The following is a 22,615-nucleotide window of genomic DNA, read 5'->3' as shown; positions in this document are numbered from 1 at the left end:
ATCTAGAAGGCGAGGTCAGTACAGGTGCATCAAAGCTGAGACCGAGAGACTGATAACTGCTTCTAATTTCAAGGTCATCAGGCTGTTAAATATTTACCACTAGCTGGCCCCTGCCCAGTACCCTGGCCTGAACTTAAGTCACTTTCACGAGATGGCTACCACCCAGTTACACTACCATGCACCTTAGAGGCTTTTGCCCTATGTGCATAGAGTCATGGAACACTGGTCACTTTAAGTAATGTTTACATACCGTTTTAACAAGTTCCTATGTATATACTGTATTCTAGTCAAGGCGTATCCGATTTAACTATTGCTGTACATATACTATTCTTCAGATATACTACATATTCTATCCATATTGACTATACATCCCATCCCACCCACATTTATACTCTGGACTCCGACATCGCTCGTCCTAATATTTCTATATTTCTTAATTCCATTCTTTTACTTTTTAGATATGTGTATTATTAGATATTATTTAACTGTTGGAGCTATGAACGCAAGCATTTTACTACACCCCGAGTAACAGCTGCTAAATATGTGTATGCAACCAATAAAATGTCATAATTTCATTCTTCCAGCATGCAAAACTACACTTCCTGGCTGCAAATCTGAGGAAGTGATGTCACGTCACATCCCCTCCCCCTCCAGTCTTACCTGAGTCAGAATCTTTCTGGTCTCCATTGGCTCCAACAGTGAAGGGAAGCTTCCTCTTGGATGCCTTCTCTTTCATCTCTTTGACGCCATCGCTGCGGTCCAATTTAGGAGTCTTGTTTGACAATACTTTATCCTGGCAAATAAGAAAGAAAACATGAACACCGTATTGCACAGCTAAACTCAGCAAAAAAAGAAACGTCCTCTTACTGTGTTTATTTTCAGCAACTTAACATGTGTAAATATTTGTATGAACATAAGACTCAAAAACAGACAAACTGAACAAGTTCCACAGACATGTGACTAACTGAAATGGAATAATGTGTCCCTGAACAAAGGGGGGGTCAAAATCAAAATAACAGTCAGATACACCAGTCAGTATCTGGTGTGGCCACCAGCTGCATTAAGTACTACAGTGCATCTCCTCCTCATGGACTGCACCAGATTTGCCAGTTCTTGCTGTGAGATGTTACCCCACTCTTCCTCCAAGGCACCTGCTAGTTCCTCCCATTCCTCCCGGGAATGGACCTAGCCCTCACCCTCCGATTCAAGGCTCAATGGGATTGAGATCCGGGCTCTTCGCTGGCCATGACAGAACACTGATATTCCTGTCTTGCAGGAAATCACGGACACAGAACGAGCAGTATGGCTGGTGGCATTGTCATGCTGGAGGGTCATGTCAGGATGAGCCTGCAGGAAGGGTACTACAGGAGGAGGTCTTCCCTGTAACGCAGAGCGTTGAGATTGCCTGCAATGACAACAAGCTTAGTCCGATGATGCTGTGACACACCGCCCCGACCATGACGGACCCTCCACCTCGATCCCTCTCCAGAGTACAGGCCTCGGTGTAACGCTCATTCCTTCGATGATAAACATGAATCCGACCATCCCCCCCTGGTGAGACAAAACCGCAACGTCAGTGAAGAGCACTTTTTGCCAGTCCTAGCTGGTCCAGCGACTGTGGGTTTGTGCCCGTAGGCGACGTTGTTGCCGGGTGATGTCTGGTGAGGACCTGCCTTACAACAGGCCTACAAGCCCTCAGTCCAGCCTCTCTCAGCCTATTGCGGACAGTCTGATCACTGATGGAGGAATTGTGCGTTCCTGGTGTAACCCAGACAGTTGTTGCCACCCTGTACCTGTCCCGCAGGTGTGATTTTCAGATGTACCGATCCTATGCAGGTGTTGCTACATATGGTCTGCCACTGCAAGGACGATCACCTGTCCGTCCTGTCTCCCTGTAGCGCCGTCTTAGGCGTCTCACAGTATGGACATTGAAATGTATTGCCCTGGCCACATCGGCAGTCCTCATGCCTCAGGCACGTTCACGCTGATGAGCAGCGACCTTGGGCATCTTTCTTTTGTTGGTTTTCAGAGTCCGTAGAAAGGCCTCGTTAGTGTCCTAAGTTTTCATAACTGTGACCTTAATTGCCTACCGCCTGTAAGCTGTTTGTGTCTTAACGACCGTTCCACAGGTGCATGTTCATTAATTGTTTATGGTTCATTGAACAAGAATGGGAAACAGTGTTTAAACCCTACAATGAAGATCTGTGAAGTTATTTGGAATTTTACAAATTATTTTTGAAAGACAGGGTCCTGAAAAGGGGACTTAAAAAAAGAAGAAGTTTTTATTACCCTTTATTTAACTAGGCAAGTCAGTTAAAAACAAATTCTTATTTACAATGACGGCCTAGGAACAGTGTCCTTGTTCGGGGGCAGAACGACAGATTTTTACATTCTCAGCTCGGGGATTCGATCTAGCAACCTTTCAGTTACCAAACCAATGCTCTAACCACTAATGCTCTAACCATCATTTGTAGACCTTCCCTAATGTTGGAGACTTCCCTTAGCACTGGGAGAAGACAGAGCCTGGACAGACAGAGACACAGCCCATCCAGGACAGGACACACTGGCAGAAGGACACAAAGAGAGACAGGCAGGTGGCAGCTGCGTATCCCAAAGCTTTACACTGCAGTGTGCTTCTGTCTGCCCCGAGACTTCCAGAGATTAGGGGATTTGCAGAGCGTGACTTTTCCATGGAATTTCGTCTCGGCGCTCCGGCAGCAGAGCAGCACAGACAGTCCCAGATCGGAAGAGAGAGCTGGAAGGAGAGGTAACACCGCAGGAGTCTGTGGTCCACGGCAACTGGATCCCATCAGAAGACCCCTTCCCTCCGTCAGCAAGCGGCCTACTCCGTCACCAATGGCTCCCTTCGGCGGACTTGTTTCTATACAGCACAGCGCTGCCTCTCCCTCAAAAGACTGCTGTTAAAGGGCCATGCAGCACGTCTGCTCAGGCCTGTCTGCTCTCACATTTAGCTCTAAGGAGAGCAAGGATTTCAGTGTACAGTGTTCCAAAGACAGGAAAATAGATCTCTCCACTATGCAATATCCTGCTTGTATACTCAAATATCAGGCTAGTACACTGCAACTTGGTGATTTAAGTTTGTAGTCAAAGTTAAAAGAACTCTGAACTCAGATTTGAATGATTGCTATAATTAAAAACATCGCAAACGATTATAAAACAAATACAACCTTATGTAATGCCTGTTTTTCTAACCACTAGATGAGGGCCAGAGCAGCTGAGTTGTTGGCCGGGTGCTGACTGTGGTAAGGAAGGCTCATTAAAGAGCTCTGTGTAGGTGGCTGTTTACCACAGAGCTGGGATGCAGGACCCGATCCGGTCAGATAAAAAGGTGGCATGTAGCAGAACACACGCTCTTTCTCAGGCTAGTTCCCACTGCTGCACACTGGCACGCTCTGCAGCCCACCCTGGCAAGTCCCAGCCCCCAGCCCTCCTACAGTCATGAGACTATGATTTCATCCTTACAGTACAGCGTAGACACACAGCAAGCTCTTCCTGCTGCTTCGAGCTGGGCTTAGCAGTAACTCTGTACACCAGCGAGGGGGAGGGAGGGAACGAGAGACAATATACATAGGTCTACATGTAGGAGGAATTTCCAAACAGAAAGACAGTACACAGTATACAGACAGCTGACACAGGCACACACAAAACAACATGTCAAGACAGACAGAGGCGTTAGCGCTAGGCAGAAAAAAAGAGAGAGCTGAATTAAGACAGCTGTGAGCCACTGCTTCAATGCTGCCTTCGTGAGAAACCGTGTTTACTGGTCTCCTAGCAATGCTCTCGCTCCTCCTCTCCCTCCCAGAGTCTGATGCAATTCTGTGCGGAAGGTTGTACATAGCCGACACGCGTGTAAACTGCACCTCCGGGTTCACTGCTGCTGCTGCTGCTGAACCACGATTACCATGATGTCATCATTCTGCGTCGAAGCTCACCGTTGCCAGCATGAAAAGCCACACGTTCACAAAAACACAGGCTGGCTTTAGCTGCCATTTGAAGGGACAGCTCTCCCCACTACCTAGGGGAAAACACCACTGAAATGACAACCTAATCCCTAGTATCACAACCATGTGGAGAAACAATAACACAGGAAATGACACCTGTTATTACGTTACCATTACAACTCTGTTCACATCTAATTAACAGCTCTGTTCATTAGAATCCACTTCTGGGAAATGATATCAGTGGTCTAACAGAATCTAGGGTGAAAATCTCTAGGAACTATACTCTCTTGTTTTGTCTGAAAGAGTGGAGAGTCTCAGTGTCAGGCTGACTGCAGCAGAATGCCCTGGCCTGCCTGCCCGACAACTTAACGCTGCGTTTGATGAGGATCTAAATTTGCCACACAGTGCCAGCAGCCTCCACTTCTTTGGTCAAAAATAAAGAAGATTAGTTCATAGATAAAACCTGGACTACCTATTCAGATGAGCCATATATAGCTGGCTGGCTGGCTAACGCACATAACCTATGCTATATCATTAGTCATTAAGCTGATGCAACACTACATATACAGCCATTTCCCTGGCTCTAGGCTACATCTAGAAAAACAGAAAGCACGTCCGTGTTTAAAGGGGAGGGTTGTGTGATGTTATTCATAGCACATTCAATATAGTAGCAGAGAATGTTTCAGAGAGCGGGACACGTGTATAAATTGCAAGTGACGCAATAATTCACATAGGTAAAAAAATAAAATAAAATAAAAAGTTTGACAAAAGTGCACTTTGCAAACTTGTATTGTAAGTGTTCTCAACAAGCCTTTTCTTCCACTGTAGAAATGTCACCATAGCCTAAACCCAAAATAGGACCTCAGTCATAAGAAATAATCCCCCCAAAAAGCAACAATGGGCTCTTAGCCAGTTGAATGCCAACTCCCATCAAGCTGCTTATTAAAGTCCATAATGATTTGTACTGTGTAATGAGGACATGACCCCCCGATGCAGGACTCCGCAGCGGGAGTGGTAAGGGGCGTGTGTGTGTGTGTATATATGTGTGTAGATGTGTGGTGTGTCAGTACGTGTGTTTCTTACCTTCTTCCCACTCTGCTTCTCCACCATGTCAGTGTTGAGTGGGAAGTCTTCCAGCTGGGGGGTTTTTGAACCCCCACCCTTGGGCATCGTTCAGCTATCGCCACGCCAAACCTCATTCACGCTTCCATCGCATCGTCATCGACCGTCTGCCAAAGGAGAGAGCGAGCGAGATAGAGAGGGAGATGGAAAGAGACGTTAGCACCGGGCCACTCGCCTCCACAGAAAACACATTTCCGCCCGCCACACATTGATCCCATTAGCAGTACATCACGCTACCCGATATCAACAATTACACCTGCACTCTGGTTTCAAAAGGTGAGGAAGAGCACGGGATAATGCCCCTGTTCCAGACCCACTCTCCACCCTGGAAGAGTAGGGGGTTTCAATGCTCTGCCATATCCATAGGGTGAGAGAGATACTAGTGGCCAATGCGGGTGAAAGACCGGCCTACAGAAGCAAGTCTAAGCAAATTTTAATACAATCCTGAAAAGTAGCTAATCCCCATTCAAACAAAAGACATTCCTAAATGAAACCAATGTCTTGATGTCAAAAACATGAGCAGAATAATTTAGGTTGGGCGAAATTGTGGAATGCCAGTAAAACATTATAATTTTTTTTACTGTTGGACAAGAGGAGACAAACATCTCTGCTTTCATGACTCCCGGTAACAGCTGAGGAATGTCTTCAGGGATATGGCACGTCTGGACAACAGCCCTGCTGCCCTACCCTGCCGAACATACATACTACACAGTGTTGGTGTGCTAGCAGGGAGTGGTGTGCTAGCAGGGAGTGGTGTGCTAGTGTGCTGCATGGAGTGGTGTGCTAGAAGGGAGTGGTGTGCTAGTGTGCTGCAGGGAGTGGTGTGCTAGTGTGCTGCAGGGAGTGGTGTGCTAGTGTGCTGCAGGGAGTGGTGTGCTAGTGTGCTGCAGGGAGTGGTGTGCTAGTGTGCTGCAGGGAGTGGTGTGCTAGTGTGCTGCATGGAGTGGTGTGCTAGCAGGGAGTGGTGTGCTAGTGTGCTGCATGGAGTGGTGTGCCTGGAGGGAGTGGTGTGCTAGTGTGCTGCAGGGAGTGGTGTGCTAGCAGGGAGTGGTGTGCTTGGAGGGAGTGGTGTGCTAATGTGCTGCATGGAGTGGTGTGCTAGTGTGCTGCAGGGAGTGATGTGCTTGCAGAGAGTGGTGTGCTTGGAGGGAGTGGTGTGCTAGTGTGCTGCATGGAGTGGTATGCTAGTATGCTGCAGGGAGTGATGTGCTTGCAGAGAGTGGTGTGCTTGGAGGGAGTGGTGTGCTAGTGTGCTGCATGCAGTGGTATGCTAGTATGCTGCAGAGAGTGGTGTGCTTGGAGGGAGTGGTGTGCTAGTGTGCTGCATGGAGTGGTGTGCTTGGAGGGAGTGGTGTGCTATAGTGTGCTGCATGGAGTGGTGTGCTTGAAGGGAGTGGTGTGCTAGAGTGCTACAGGGAGTGGTGTGCTGCAGGGAGTGATGTGCTTGGAGGGAGTGGTGTGCTGCAGGGAGTGGTGTGCTAAAGGGAGTGATGTGCTTGCAAGGAGTGGTGTGCTAGTGTGCTGAGGGAGTGGTGTGCATGCAGGGCGTGATGTGCTTGCAGGGAGTGGTGTGCTTGCAGGGAGTGGTGTGCTTGTGTGCTGCAGGGAGTGGTGTGCTGCATGGAGTGGTGTGCTAGCAGGGAGTGGTGTGCTAGTGTGCTGCATGGAGTGGTGTGCTAGCAGGGAGTGGTGTGCTAGTGTGCTGCATGGAGCGGTGTGCTAGCAGGGAGCGGTGTGCTAGCAGGGAGCGGTGTGCTAGCAGGGAGCGGTGTGCTAGTGTGCTGCATGGAGCGGTGTGCTAGCAGGGAGCGGTGTGCTAGTGTGCTGCATGGAGCGGTGTGCTAGCAGGGAGCGGTGTGCTAGCAGGGAGCGGTGTGCTAGTGTGCTGCATGGAGCGGTGTGCTAGCAGGGAGCGGTGTGCTAGCAGGGAGCGGTGTGCTAGCAGGGAGCGGTGTGCTAGTGTGCTGCATGGAGCGGTGTGCTAGCAGGGAGCGGTGTGCTAGCAGGGAGCGGTGTGCTAGCAGGGAGCGGTGTGCTAGCAGGGAGCGGTGTGCTAGCAGGGAGTGATGTGCTTGGAGGGAGTGGTGTGCTAGTGTGCTGCATGGAGTGGTGTGCTAGCAGGGAGTGGTGTGCTAGTGTGCTGCATGGAGTGGTGTGCTGGCAGGGAGTGGTGTGCTAGTAGGGAGTGGTATGCTAGTGTGGGAGGACTTTCTGAACCCACTGCTAGGTGCTAGCATGAAACCCTTTCTACATACTCTGCAGTGAGCTAGTGAGGCCTTGCTAAACCATCTACAGTGTTTTCATAGTAAAGGCCAACTCTGCAGTGAGCTAGTGATGCCTTACTAAACCCTCTGCAGTGGTTTTATAGTAAAGGCCAACTCTGCAGTGAGCTAGTGAGGCCTTGCTAAACCCTCTGCAGTGGTTTTATAGTAAAGGCCAACTCTGCAGTGAGCTAGTGATGCCTTACTAAACCCTCTGCAGTGGTTTTATAGTAAAGGCCAACTCTGCAGTGAGCTAGTGATGCCTTACTAAACCATCTGCAGTGTTTTCATAGTGAGGCCTATTCTGCAGTAAGCTTAGTATGGCCTCTCTTGCCCAGTTCCCTCCTGCTGAATCGCCATGCTACTAGATTAGCCCTATTCTCTTTAGTATCCACTGCCCTGTCTGCATGTGGAGAGGTCGCTTCCGAGCTCTTATGAATAAATTATAAGTAAAGAGTTCCTCAATATTTTTCTCCTTCATAATGCATTTTTCACCAGAGTGTGTGCAGAGGGCTGGGCTGGAGCCTGCCCCTCCTCCCTCTCTCCACTACCCGGGAACGCTGCCTGGCACTCAGCTCTGCCCTGGAGCCTGCCCCTCTCCTCCCTCTCTCCACTACCCGGGAACGCTGCCTGGCACTCAGCTCTGCCCTGGAGCCTGCCCCTCTCCTCCCTCTCTCCACTACCCTGGAACGCTGCCTGGCACTCAGCTCTGCCCTGGAGCCTGCCCCTCTCCTTCCTCTCTCCACTACACGGGAACGCTGCCTAGCACTCAGCTCTGCCCTGGCGCCTGCCCCTCCTCCCTCTCTCTCTCCACTACCCGGGAACGCTGCCTGGCACTCAGCTCTGCCCTGGAGCCTAACCCTCCTCCCTCTCTCCACTACCCGGGAACGCTGCCTGGCACTCAGCTCTGCCCTGGCGCCATGGTCCTCCCTCTGCAGCTCTCCTACTCAAAGACAGCTATTTATATCCCAGAGCCAGCGACACACAGTCAGAGGAACACTGCTCCCCTCTCCTCCTGGCATAAGGAAAGCGACACACAGTCAGAGGAACACTGCTCCCCTCTCCTCCTGGCATAAGGAAAGCGACACACAGTCAGAGGAACACTGCTCCCCTCTCCTCCTGGCATAAGGAAAGCGACACACAGTCAGAGGAACACTGCTCCCCTCTCCTCCTGGCATAAGGAAAGCGACACACAGTCAGAGGAACACTGCTCCCCTCTCCTCCTGGCATAAGGAAAGCGACACACAGTCAGAGGAACACTGCTCCCCTCTCCTCCTGGCATAAGGAAAGCGACACACAGTCAGAGGAACACTGCTCCCCTCTCCTCCTGGCATAAGGAAAGCGACACACAGTCAGAGGAACACTGCTCCCCTCTCCTCCTGGCATAAGGAAAGCGACACGCAGCAAACCTCTGCCTCCACCCCTGTTCTCTGGCCCCGTCCCCCAAAGCCCCACACACTCCAAGCTCACATTAAGCAGCACAAAGTGGCAAAGGGGTCAACTACTAACAGAGATAAACAAAGATTCTATGATCCACACAGTGTGCCAACCTAGTTTGAGCTATCTAGAACAATAAACTCCACACTATTTTAGGATAATCTAATCTACAACTCCAAACCTCCATTGTAAATTCACACATTGTGAATGAAACCAGCCTTTGATGTTAGTGGTGTGAAACAGTTTCATATTAAATTGATATTACAATTATTTTTCTAATAACTTAACCAGGTACAATTTCCCCTCAACTATAACTGAGTGTGTATGTTGGTGCCTGTAATGCCCATGGGAGGGTCAATAAGAACCTATTACGTTTTCCTGCATGGTTTCCACTGTGTACTGTATCAGTGACTGGCTTAGTAGAACACTATTTATTGAAGCTTCTCTCCCCACTTTTTAAAAATCATGTAATAACTATATTATATAATACCACAGGCCTATATCATTATAGACAACATCAGTATTCAGATGCTGTGCTTCTTGACGTAATTGTGTTCAGGTTGTCTTCAAGGATTCTGGGGTGGTTTTGGCACAGGGGCTAAGTAAGTGTGTTATTGAGTCCTCAGTCAGTTCCTCTAGGGGTTTTTGGCAGAGAGTCTTCAATGCATTATCTGTGTGTTCTTGAGCTCTCATCTCTTAGTGGGGAGAGGAACACAGACGACACAGAACCCTAAGAGGAAACACAATAACATCCATTCCAAAACACAGGCCTCATTTCCTTCGCCTTCCACCCCATTCAAAAGCTGCACAGCATCTGCTATCAGTCTGTGTGTGCGTCACACAGAGGGGCCTCTCTCCACAAGCCAACAGCTCTAATTCATCACATATGAGTAAGTCTATGCACTGTAAGGTACTGTAGAGAGAAGTCGAGGCCCTGGTCCAATGCTGGATCCTGCAGCATCCGCTTCCCGCTCTTTTACACTGAACACAACAAACCCTGGCTCTCTTCCTTCCAACCCCATAAATACACACCATGTGTGCAGTCTGTCCACACCCCCTAGGGGTCCCTTCCTGCCACTCTGTAAACAGGGTCTACCCTGAGGGCGGTCAGATTTTTTTTCAAAGCTATTGATGCAATGTTGAACAGTTATCTTGCTTCAGCAATACCTACATGAGTAATGAAATGACCTCACCGATTGAGTTTCACTTTGACATTGTTTTGTCTGGGAGGCTAGGTAAATAAAGCCCACGTCATCCTCACAGCACTGCTTACAGTGGAAGAGCAGCTCACCAGGAGCCAAATTGCAAATGCTAAAGGCCTATTGGAGAGAAAGTTGATCTGCTATCAAGGAACAGCAACATTTCAATAAGTGTGGTAAGTGTAAATGTGGCATTTTCGGGCAAAGTGACGTACGTTCCTTATTTTGCTTGCAATATCTTATTGGAAATGCATTATCCGTTCAATTTCAACAGCATAAACACGGTGCACATGGCAGTTAAAGGTCTACATAAACCGTCTTTGATGGGGGTTGTTTTGGTGACAGCCGTTCCAGGCACCAATGTCACCTGACAGCAGTGATTGGTCATGTAACTAGGAACCACGCACTTGAGGCATTAGACAAAGCATCGGCTTGCTAGCTAGCTGACTATTCTCAACTATGATTGGTGCTTGGAGAGGGTGGGTGGGTTCACACACAGGTTAGAGATGTTACTCTTAGCCTGAATCAGACTATCCCAACAGAGGCAGGGTTCATCGCACTGACCCAGTAGACGAGTGAAGAATGTGGTCTTTTATGGGTTCCCAATGGGGACGTTTTTACTGAGACTGACCCCTGGTCAGCAGAGCTGGAGGTTAGACTCTAAAGTGCTTTCTCCTGCTTCACCACTCCATTGAGGGCCCTCACCTTTTTCTCCTGCTTCAACACAACATTGACAGTCCTCTTTCTCCTGCTTCAACACAACATTGACTGTCCTCTTTCTCCTGCTTCACCACTCCATTGAGGGCCCTCACCTTTTTCTCCTGCTTCAACACAACATTGACAGTCCTCTTTCTCCTGCTTCAACACAACATTGACTGTCCTCTTTCTCCTGCTTCAACACAACATTGACAGTCCTCTTTATCCTGCTTCAACACAACATTGACAGTCCTCTTTATCCTGCTTCAACACAACATTGACAGTCCTCTTTATCCTGCTTCAACACAACATTGACAGTCCTCTTTCAACACAACATTGACAGTCCTCCTCTTTCTCCTGCTTCAACACAACAGTCCTCTTTCTCCTGCTTCAACACTACATTGATAGTCCTCTTTAACACTACATTGACAGTCCTCTTTCTCCTGCTTCAACACTACATTGACAGTCCTCTTTCTCCTGCTTCAACACAACAGTTCTCCTCTTTCTCCTGCTTCAACACTACATTGATAGTCCTCCTCTTTAACACTACATTGACAGTCCTCTTTCTCCTGCTTCAACACAACATTGACAGTCCTCTTTCTCCTGCTTCAACACAACATTAACAGTCCTCTTTCTCCTGCTTCAACACTACATTGACAGTCCTCTTTCTCCTGCTTCAACACAACATTGACTGTCCTCTTTCTCCTGCTTCAACACAACATTGACTGTCCTCTTTCTCCTGCTTCAACACTACATTGACAGTCCTCTTTCTCCTGCTTCAACACAACATTGACAGTCCTCTTTATCCTGCTTCAACACAACATTGACAGTCCTCTTTATCCTGCTTCAACACAACATTGACAGTCCTCTTTCAACACAACATTGACAGTCCTCCTCTTTCTCCTGCTTCAACACTACATTGATAGTCCTCTTTAACACTACATTGACAGTCCTCTTTCTCCTGCTTCAACACTACATTGACAGTCCTCTTTCTCCTGCTTCAACACAACAGTTCTCCTCTTTCTCCTGCTTCAACACTACATTGACAGTCCTCTTTCTCCTGCTTCAACACAACATTGACAGTCCTCTTTCTCCTGCTTCAACAACATTGACAGTCCTCTTTCTCCTGCTTCAACACAACATTGACTGTCCTCTTTCTCCTGCTTCAACACTACATTGACAGTCCTCTTTCTCCTGCTTCAACACAACATTGACTGTCCTCTTTCTCCTTCTTCAACACTACATTGACAGTCCTCTTTCTCCTGCTTCAACACAACATTGACTGTCCTCTTTCTCCTGCTTCAACACTACATTGACAGTCCTCTTTCTCCTGCTTCAACACTACATTGACAGTCCTCTTTATCCTGCTTCAACACAACATTGACAGTCCTCCTCTTTCTCCTGCTTCAACACTACATTGATAGTCCTCCTCTTTAACACTACATTGACAGTCCTCTTTCTCCTGCTTCAACACTACATTGACAGTCCTCTTTCTCCTGCTTCAACACAACAGTTCTCCTCTTTCTCCTGCTTCAACACTACATTGATAGTCCTCCTCTTTAACACTACATTGACAGTCCTCTTTCTCCTGCTTCAACACAACATTGACAGTCCTCTTTCTCCTGCTTCAACACAACATTGACAGTCCTCTTTCTCCTGCTTCAACACAACATTGACTGTCCTCTTTCTCCTTCTTCAACACTACATTGACAGTCCTCTTTCTCCTGCTTCAACACAACATTGACTGTCCTCTTTCTCCTGCTTCAACACAACATTGACAGTCCTCTTTCAACACAACATTGACAGTCCTCTTTCTCCTGCTTCAACACTACATTGATAGTCCTCCTCTTTAACACTACATTGACAGTCCTCTTTCTCCTGCTTCAACACTACATTGACAGTCCTCTTTCTCCTGCTTCAACACAACAGTTCTCCTCTTTCTCCTGCTTCAACACTACATTGATAGTCCTCCTCTTTAACACTACATTGACAGTCCTCTTTCTCCTGCTTCAACACAACATTGACAGTCCTCTTTCTCCTGCTTCAACAACATTGACAGTCCTCTTTCTCCTGCTTCAACACAACATTGACTGTCCTCTTTCTCCTGCTTCAACACTACATTGACAGTCCTCTTTCTCCTGCTTCAACACTACACAGAGCCCTCACCTCTTTCTCCTGCTTCAACACAACAGTTCTCCTCTTTCTCCTGCTTCAACACTACATTGATAGTCCTCCTCTTTAACACAACATTGACAGTCCTCTTTCTCCTGCTTCAACACAACATTGACAGTCCTCTTTCTCCTGCTTCAACACTACACAGAGCCCTCACCTCTTTCTCCTTCTTCAACACTACGCAGAGCCCTCACCTCTTTCTCCTGCTTCTACACTACGCAGAGCCCTCACCTCTTTCTCCCGCTTCTACACTACACAGAGCCCTCACCTCTTTCTCCTGCTTCTACACTACACAGAGCCCTCACCTCTTTTCCTGCTTCTACACTACACAGAGCCCTCACCTTTTCTCCTGCTTCTACACTACACAGAGCCCTCACCTCTTCTCCTGCTTCTACACTACAGAGCCCTCACCTCTTCTCCTGCTTCTACACTACACAGAGCCCTCACCTCTTCTCCTGCTTCTACACTACACAGAGCCCTCACCACTTTCTCCTGCTTCTACACTACACAGAGCCCTCACCTCTTCTCCTGCTTCTACACTACACAGAGCCCTCACCTCTTCTCCTGCTTCTACACTACACAGAGCCCTCACCTCTTTTCCTGCTTCTACACTACACAGAGCCCTCACCTCTTCTCCTGCTTCTACACTACACAGAGCCCTCACCTCTTTCTCCCGCTTCTACACTACACAGAGCCCTCACCACTTTCTCCTGCTTCTACACTACACAGAGTCCTCACCTCTTTCTCCTGCTTCTACACTACACAGAGCCCTCACCTCTTTCTCCTGCTTCAACACTACACAGAGCCCTCACCTCTTTCTCCTGCTTCTACACTACACAGAGCCCTCACCTCTTTCTCCCGCTTCTACACTACATAGAGCCCTCACCATTTACATTTACATTTAAGTCATATAGCAGACGCTCTTATCCAGAGCGACTTACAAATTGGTGCGCTCACCACTTTCTCCTGCTTCAACACTACATTGATAGTCCTCCTCTTTAACACTACATTGACAGTCCTCTTTCTCCTGCTTCAACACAACATTGACAGTCCTCTTTCTCCTGCTTCAACACAACATTGACAGTCCTCTTTCTCCTGCTTCAACACTACATTGACAGTCCTCTTTCTCCTGCTTCAACACAACATTGACAGTCCTCTTTCTCCTGCTTCAACACAACATTGACATTCCTCTTTCTCCTGCTTCAACACTACACAGAGCCCTCACCTCTTTCTCCTTCTTCAACACTACGCAGAGCCCTCACCTCTTTCTCCTGCTTCTACACTACGCAGAGCCCTCACCTCTTTCTCCCGCTTCTACACTACGCAGAGCCCTCACCTCTTTCTCCTGCTTCTACACTACACAGAGCCCTCACCTCTTTTCCTGCTTCTACACTACACAGAGCCCTCACCTTTTCTCCTGCTTCTACACTACACAGAGCCCTCACCTCTTCTCCTGCTTCTACACTACAGAGCCCTCACCTCTTCTCCTGCTTCTACACTACACAGAGCCCTCACCTCTTCTCCTGCTTCTACACTACACAGAGCCCTCACCACTTTCTCCTGCTTCTACACTACACAGAGCCCTCACCTCTTCTCCTGCTTCTACACTACACAGAGCCCTCACCTCTTCTCCTGCTTCTACACTACACAGAGCCCTCACCTCTTCTCCTGCTTCTACACTACACAGAGCCCTCACCTCTTCTCCTGCTTCTACACTACACAGAGCCCTCACCTCTTTCTCCCGCTTCTACACTACACAGAGCCCTCACCACTTTCTCCTGCTTCTACACTACACAGAGTCCTCACCTCTTTCTCCTGCTTCTACACTACACAGAGCCCTCACCTCTTCTCCTGCTTCTACACTACACAGAGCCCTCACCTCTTCTCCTGCTTCTACACGACACAGAGCCCTCACCTCTTTTCCTGCTTCTACACTACACAGAGCCCTCACCTCTTCTCCTGCTTCTACACTACACAGAGCCCTCACCTCTTTCTCCCGCTTCTACACTACACAGAGCCCTCACCTCTTTCTCCCGCTTCTACACTACATAGAGCCCTCACCATTTACATTTACATTTAAGTCATATAGCAGACGCTCTTATCCAGAGCGACTTACAAATTGGTGCGCTCACCACTTTCTCCTGCTTCAACACTACATTGATAGTCCTCCTCTTTAACACTACATTGACAGTCCTCTTTCTCCTGCTTCAACACAACATTGACAGTCCTCTTTCTCCTGCTTCAACACAACATTGACAGTCCTCTTTCTCCTGCTTCAACACTACATTGACAGTCCTCTTTCTCCTGCTTCAACACAACATTGACAGTCCTCTTTCTCCTGCTTCAACACAACATTGACATTCCTCTTTCTCCTGCTTCAACACTACACAGAGCCCTCACCTCTTTCTCCTTCTTCAACACTACGCAGAGCCCTCACCTCTTTCTCCTGCTTCTACACTACGCAGAGCCCTCACCTCTTTCTCCCGCTTCTACACTACGCAGAGCCCCCACCTCTTTCTCCTGCTTCTACACTACACAGAGCCCTCACCTCTTTTCCTGCTTCTACACTACACAGAGCCCTCACCTTTTCTCCTGCTTCTACACTACACAGAGCCCTCACCTCTTCTCCTGCTTCTACACTACAGAGCCCTCACCTCTTCTCCTGCTTCTACACTACACAGAGCCCTCACCTCTTCTCCTGCTTCTACACTACACAGAGCCCTCACCACTTTCTCCTGCTTCTACACTACACAGAGCCCTCACCTCTTCTCCTGCTTCTACACTACACAGAGCCCTCACCTCTTCTCCTGCTTCTACACTACACAGAGCCCTCACCTCTTCTCCTGCTTCTACACTACACAGAGCCCTCACCTCTTCTCCTGCTTCTACACTACACAGAGCCCTCACCTCTTTCTCCCGCTTCTACACTACACAGAGCCCTCACCACTTTCTCCTGCTTCTACACTACACAGAGTCCTCACCTCTTTCTCCTGCTTCTACACTACACAGAGCCCTCACCTCTTCTCCTGCTTCTACACTACACAGAGCCCTCACCTCTTCTCCTGCTTCTACACGACACAGAGCCCTCACCTCTTTTCCTGCTTCTACACTACACAGAGCCCTCACCTCTTCTCCTGCTTCTACACTACACAGAGCCCTCACCTCTTTCTCCCGCTTCTACACTACACAGAGCCCTCACCACTTTCTCCTGCTTCTACACTACACAGAGTCCTCACCTCTTTCTCCTGCTTCTACACTACACAGAGCCCTCACCTCTTTCTCCTGCTTCAACACTACACAGAGCCCTCACCTCTTTCTCCCGCTTCTACACTACATAGAGCCCTCACCATTTACATTTACATTTAAGTCATATAGCAGACGCTCTTATCCAGAGCGACTTACAAATTGGTGCGCTCACCACTTTCTCCTGCTTCAACACTACATTGATAGTCCTCCTCTTTAACACTACATTGACAGTCCTCTTTCTCCTGCTTCAACACAACATTGACAGTCCTCTTTCTCCTGCTTCAACACAACATTGACAGTCCTCTTTCTCCTGCTTCAACACTACATTGACAGTCCTCTTTCTCCTGCTTCAACACAACATTGACAGTCCTCTTTCTCCTGCTTCAACACAACATTGACATTCCTCTTTCTCCTGCTTCAACACTACACAGAGCCCTCACCTCTTTCTCCTTCTTCAACACTACACAGAGCCCTCACCTCTTTCTCCTGCTTCTACACTACACAGAGCCCTCACCTCTTTCTCCCGCTTCTACACTACCATAGAGCCCTCACCATTTACATTTACATTTAAGTCATATAGCAGACGCTCTTATCCAGAGCGACTTACAAATTGGTGCGCTCACCACTTTCTCCTGCTTCTACACTACACAGAGTCCTCACCTCTTTCTCCTGCTTCTACACTACACAGAGCCCTCACCTCTTTCTCCTGCTTCTACACTACACAGAGCCCTCACCTCTTCTCCTGCTTCAACACTACACAGAGCCCTCACCTCTTTCTCCCGCTTCTACACTACATAGAGCCCTCACCACTTTCTCCTGCTTCTACACTACACAGAGCCCTCACCTCTTCTCCTGCTTCTACACTACACTGTGGCAGAAAATAGACATTTTATAACTGTGCTGCTATGACTTTTGTATCTTCTTTGATGTCTGCAGGGCTCTCCCCAAAGAACGTAAGAGGGGCGCTTTGCCACATTTTGGACTTGGCTGCACCACTATGTAAAGAAAATAATGTGGCTTGTCATTCTGTGGGAGAAATAAATATTCCAAACTGACTCTGGGACAGTTGAGGGACGCTATAAGCAATAAGGCTGATGCAACAGATCAGAACATTTAACTTAAAAAGTTGATCAAATATTTCTTCACAATATAAGCGAAGCAAGGAGTACATGGCAGTTGACTATACGTGTGAACGTTCCAAAATGCAATTAGCAGTAAAACACCGCACATGAACAGTTTTATGTGACAGAGATGAAAATATCTGTTTGAAACTTTGAAAGAGGGGAGATCTAAAGATCCAACATTGATCATGCGTTTCTAATATGACTAGGATCATGCCTTTTGCTGGTGGACAATGAAAGAAAGTTGCTTTGAAAACCAATAGAACATGAGAAACGCTGGTTTCAATTAGGGGTGTGAACGTTTAAACATTAAAATTAAGTTGGGATCCTTAATGTTAAGAAAAATCCCTCTGGACATTTTACTGGTCTATAAAGGAATGATGCTTCTGAAGCAGGACTAAAGTCCATCACTAGGCGACGAGAACGGTCAATCAAATAATCAAGCTGCTGCGCTGCTGCAATGCAGCCTGCTTGCCTGGTACCTTGACTTCCCAAGACAATTAGGAAAAATAAAACATCTAGCTACCATACCATAAACTGCAGCATATCAATCAGCGATGATTGTCTTGAAAAAAAATAGAACATTTTATGCCGGAGCAGAATTCTACTGTCGGAAAAAGGTACAGACCGGCATTCTTAAAAGTGATCAATTGTCGCTATCGACATGTTACTGTAGCTGCGTTCTGTGTCTGTAAAAGTTTGCGGTAGAGATGACGTCATTGCCCGGGAACACATATGTAATAGGACCATTATCGTGCATTGTAAATTGACATGGAATTTAATTATTTTTTCATATACATATATATACACACTGCTCAAAAAAATTAAGGGAACACTTAAACACCACAATGTAACTTCAAGTCAATCACACTTCTGTGAAATCAAACTGTCCAATTAGGAAGCAACACTGATTGACAATACATTTCACATGCTGTTGTGCAAATGGAATAGACAACAGGTGGAAATTATAGGCAATTAGCAAGACACCCCCAATAAAGGAGTGGTTCTGCAGGTGGTGACAACAGACCACTTCTCAGTTCCTATGCTTCCTGGCTGATGTTTTGGTCACTTTTGAATGCTGGCGGTGCTTTCACTCGAGTGGTAGCACGAGACGGAGTCTACAACCCACACAAGTGGCTCAGGTAGTGCAGCTCATCCAGGATGGCACATCAATGCAAGCTGTGGCAAGAATATTTGCTGTGTCTGTCAGCGTAGTGTCCAGAGCATGGAGGCGCTACCAGGAGACAGGCCAGTACATCAGGAGACGTGGAGAAGGCCGTAGGAGGGCAACATTCCAGCAGCAGGACCGCTTCCTCCGTCTTTGTGCAAGGAGGAGCAGGAGGAGCACTGCCAGAGCCCTGCAAAATTGCAGATTCAGTCTTCCCAGCCTGGTACAGGTCTACAATTTTGTTTCTGGTGTCCTTTGACAGCTCTTTGGTCTTGGCCATAGTGGAGTTTGGAGTGTGACTGTTTGAGGTTGTGGACAGGTGTCTTTTATACTGATGACAAGTTCAAACAGGTGCCATTAATACAGGTAACGAGTGGAGGACAGAGGAGCCTCTTAAAGAAGTTACAGGTATGTGAGAGCCAGAAATCTTGCTTGTTTGTAGGTGACCAAATACTTATTTTCCACCATAATTTGCAAATAAATTCATTAAAAATCTTACAATGTGATTTTCTGGATTTCTTTTTCTCATTTTGTCTGTCATAGTTGAAGTGTACCTATGATGAAAATTACAGGCCTCATCTTTTTAAGTGGGAGAACTTGCACAATTGGTGGCAGACTAAATACTTTTTTGCCCCACTGTTTATATGTAATTAAAAGTTTGGCTACATTTTCTGGTGCCTCCCTCATGTCAGCATCGGTGTGGACATGAGAGGGTGTAGCCAATATGCATAGGCTATCACCTACACATTGACATGAAGGCAAATGATGTCAATTTGCATATACTTACGTTTTTTTCTTAAAACAGAAGTGTTTTTTTGGTCTTCAAATAAATGTAATTGGCTATTTTGTGATTTGGACACCAACACACATTAAGACATTTTACTGTAATAGAGGAGAACTTATCATTTGTAACAATACCCTTTTTACATCTGGACTCCCAAAATTAAGAACAGAGCAGACCCTACTAACATGAATGCTTAGTTTGTCACGCGGTGCCGCCAGCAGCATTTTGGCCATAGACTTGTGATAGCTGTCTAGTCTGTGTTTGATAAACGTGCAACGACAATAATACAAAAAAAACACATTTCTAGAAGGAATTGGGAACTCATTCTGAGAAATAATCTTCTTATGCAGGTAGGCCACTTGATTTCAACGTTCTACACAACGTGAACAGGCTGTTGTTCAAACAGTTCGAGACAGACAGGAGGATGTACCGTTCTAGAGTATTAGCAAGCAAATAGAGCCACGTTGGCTAGATTTTAAATATAAAGATTAGCTGTCTATATACGAGCGGGTGAGCATGTGCTTGAGAGATTGTTTATGAGACCTGTGTTCATTTTCTATAATGCCTGCTACCAGAAGTTCTGCATTATGCATCGGTCTGGTAAAAAAAATGTAATAACATAAAGGGGGAATTTTAATAGACAGACTTGAAAGCCAGATCAGTGATTATAGCAAAAAGCAGGTTATACTATTTTGATAAAATAATTAGTGGGTCTTATGGTTGAAGGCTTATATTTAGCCGAGGTATAATTTGACAAAGCCCTGAATTCATTAGATTATTACCGACTGTTTGAAATGCAGTGTATTTACCTTTAAATTGTGCAACAAAGCTTATTTAAAAAAATAAAAAACATTTAAGCCATATCATCCCAGCCCTACCATAACAACAGTCCAGGCCTTCTGACACACTGAATTACTCTTGCCAGTTCTGTTGACCATTGAAAAATGAAATTACTAGTATAATTCTAGGAAAACTGCTGTGGAAAATAGTATATAGTGCACTGTGTTTGCTATTTTATTTGTTATAATTTTAGGCTCTAGATTGCAGGAAATGGTGTTTCAAGTGTTAAAGGATGTAAAAAAAAATCAACAGGGACACAGCACCCCTCCGGGTCTCACCTCAATAATCCGTACCACCTTGTTAAAAAAACAAACCTTGGGGAGAACCCTGGTCTGGAATACTATGGTAAAAATATTCCATGTTAATTACATAGCCAGATGATTATGTTGCTGCACAAACACCTAATGTCATTCTGAGACAGCACTGTGTGTTGTTCCCAGGTATCTTCCAATAGGATCCACAGGGTCCTATTGTGAAGGCCTCTGTCCCCCTCACCGTCCACTGACATGGTAGGACCCATGAGGAGAACACACACCGCTAATAATCTCCAGTCTCCACTCGCAAGCAACTGCATCTGGCTTAAAAACACATTTACTGGACACGCTGCTTATGAACATGAAACAGTCGGGATACACAACTACCGTAATTCCATTGGGATGATAAAACAAACAAGCCCCTAAAATTATAGCCTTAGTAAACAGACAGTCCTCTGGGAGCTTGTGTGCAGCGGTGGGGTTGAGTTCACTTTTTCCACTGCGTGGGCTGAGCCTCTCCATACGTTTAACAGTATCACATGACCAGCTAGCACAAATATACACACAGAGAAAGAGAGAGACCATATCTACTCCTCCGCCATGAGCTGCAGGGACTATAGGTCCACACAGCAAAGTAAAGTTTCAATGAAAATCACAGAAGCGGGCTGAGGAAGCAATATTTCCCCATTGAAAGCAGTTCAGCCAAGCCTCTTATATAACTGGATAATAGCTCCAATCCAAATGTTGTGAATGAGATATATAGAGATATAGATACACATACATACCACACACTGAACAAAATATAAAACACAACATGCAACTATTTCAAAGATTTTACTGAGTTACAGTTCATAAGGAAATCAGTCAATCAAAAATAAATAAATTAGGCCCTAATCTATGGATTTCACATAACTGGGAATACATCGGTTGGTTACAGATACGTGGATCAGAAAACCAGTCAGTATCTGGTGTGACCACCATTTGCCTCATGCAGCACGACATCTCCGTCGCATAGAGTTGATCAGGCCTGTGGAATGTTGTCCCACTCCTCTTTATGGCTATGCGAAGTTACTGGATATTGGTGGGAACTGGAACACGATGTCGTACACGTCGAAGCAGAGCATCCCAAACCTGCTCAATGGGTGACATGTCTGGCGAGTATGCAGGCCATGGAAGAACTGGGACATTTTCAGCTTCCAGGAATTGTGGACAGATCCTTGCGACATGGGGCAGAGTATTAACATGCTGAAACATGAGGTGATGGCGGCAGATGAATGGCACGACAATGGGCCTCAGGATCTCATCACGGTATCTCTGCGCATTCAAATTGCCATCGATAAAATGCAACTGTGTTTGTTGTCCATAGCTTACACGTACCCATATCACAACCGCACCATGAACATGGGGCACTCTGTTCACAACGTTGACATCAGCAAACCGCTCACCCACACAACGCCATACACGTGTTCTGCTATTGCCAAATTCTCTAAAACGATGTTGGAGGCAGCTTATGGTAGGGAAATGAACTTCTCTTGCAAAAGCTCTGGTGGACATTCCTGCAGTCAGCATGCCAATCGCACGCTCCCTCAAAACTTGACACATCTGTGGCATTGGGTTGTGTGACAAAACTGCCCATTATAGAGTGGCCTTACTGTCCCCAGCACAAGGTGCACCTGTGTAATGATCATGCAGTTTAATCAGCTTCATGATATGCCACACCTGTCAGGTGGATGGATTATCTTGGCAAAGGAGAAATGTACACTAACAGGGATGTAAACACATTTGTGCACAACGTTTGAGAGAAATAAGCTTTTCGTGCCTATGTGCAATTTCTGGGATCTTTTATTGCAGCTCATGAAACATGGGGACACTTGACATGTTGCGTTTATATTTTTGTTCAGTGTATATTCATGTCGTAGTTTCCAGTCAACTCCATTTCACTGAAAAGTTACTTCAACAAGTCAAAGCTAGCGATGGCTAGCTATTCTACCAGTCTGTCTTAATAGAGTGTTATCATGCTAACAGCACACCCTGCACACGAAAATACACAAACATTCCCAGTTAATGATAAAACAGTCATGGTATTTCATTTAAGAGAATGAACAAGATTTAACAAGGCAACCTTGGGGTTAATTTAAAAATTGGCACCAATGGCAGATTGAGGGATTTTTTACATCCGTACCCCAGTACGACCCACGTGCCCGCAGCGAAACGTCACGCCGTGAGGAACTATTAATGAGACAAAAAGATTCAGCGGAGCTTCCTGGTACCCCAACATCAAGCCACCAGTGATTCGGAGGAGGACCACATCAGCATTCTGAGTGTGGCAAACCCTGTAGGGACAGGGGCAGAG

The 22,615-nt window shown here is 46.7% G+C and overlaps 1 protein-coding gene across 4 annotated transcripts in view; it reads right to left on the bottom strand.

Moving 5' to 3' along the window:
* Window positions 1-22,615, bottom strand: part of LOC115112162 (ankyrin repeat domain-containing protein 11-like) — a 173,923-nt gene that overhangs the window by 18,309 nt on the left and 132,999 nt on the right. For all 4 annotated transcript variants that reach the window (XM_065011880.1, XM_065011879.1, XM_065011882.1 and 1 more), the window contains 2 exons: window positions 5,046-5,191; window positions 661-793 (listed from right to left, as the gene is read on the bottom strand). In XM_065011880.1, coding sequence (XP_064867952.1) covers window positions 661-793; window positions 5,046-5,132 — 220 coding nt within the window. In that variant the 5' untranslated portion in view covers window positions 5,133-5,191. The remainder of the gene's footprint in view (window positions 1-660; window positions 794-5,045; window positions 5,192-22,615) is intronic.

The sequence above is a fragment of the Oncorhynchus nerka genome, linkage group LG27, assembly GCF_034236695.1.
Source record: "Oncorhynchus nerka isolate Pitt River linkage group LG27, Oner_Uvic_2.0, whole genome shotgun sequence".
NCBI lineage: Eukaryota > Metazoa > Chordata > Actinopteri > Salmoniformes > Salmonidae > Oncorhynchus > Oncorhynchus nerka.
Note: the sequence above shows the minus strand (reverse complement) of the source record. Positions and strands in the feature narration are given on the sequence as shown.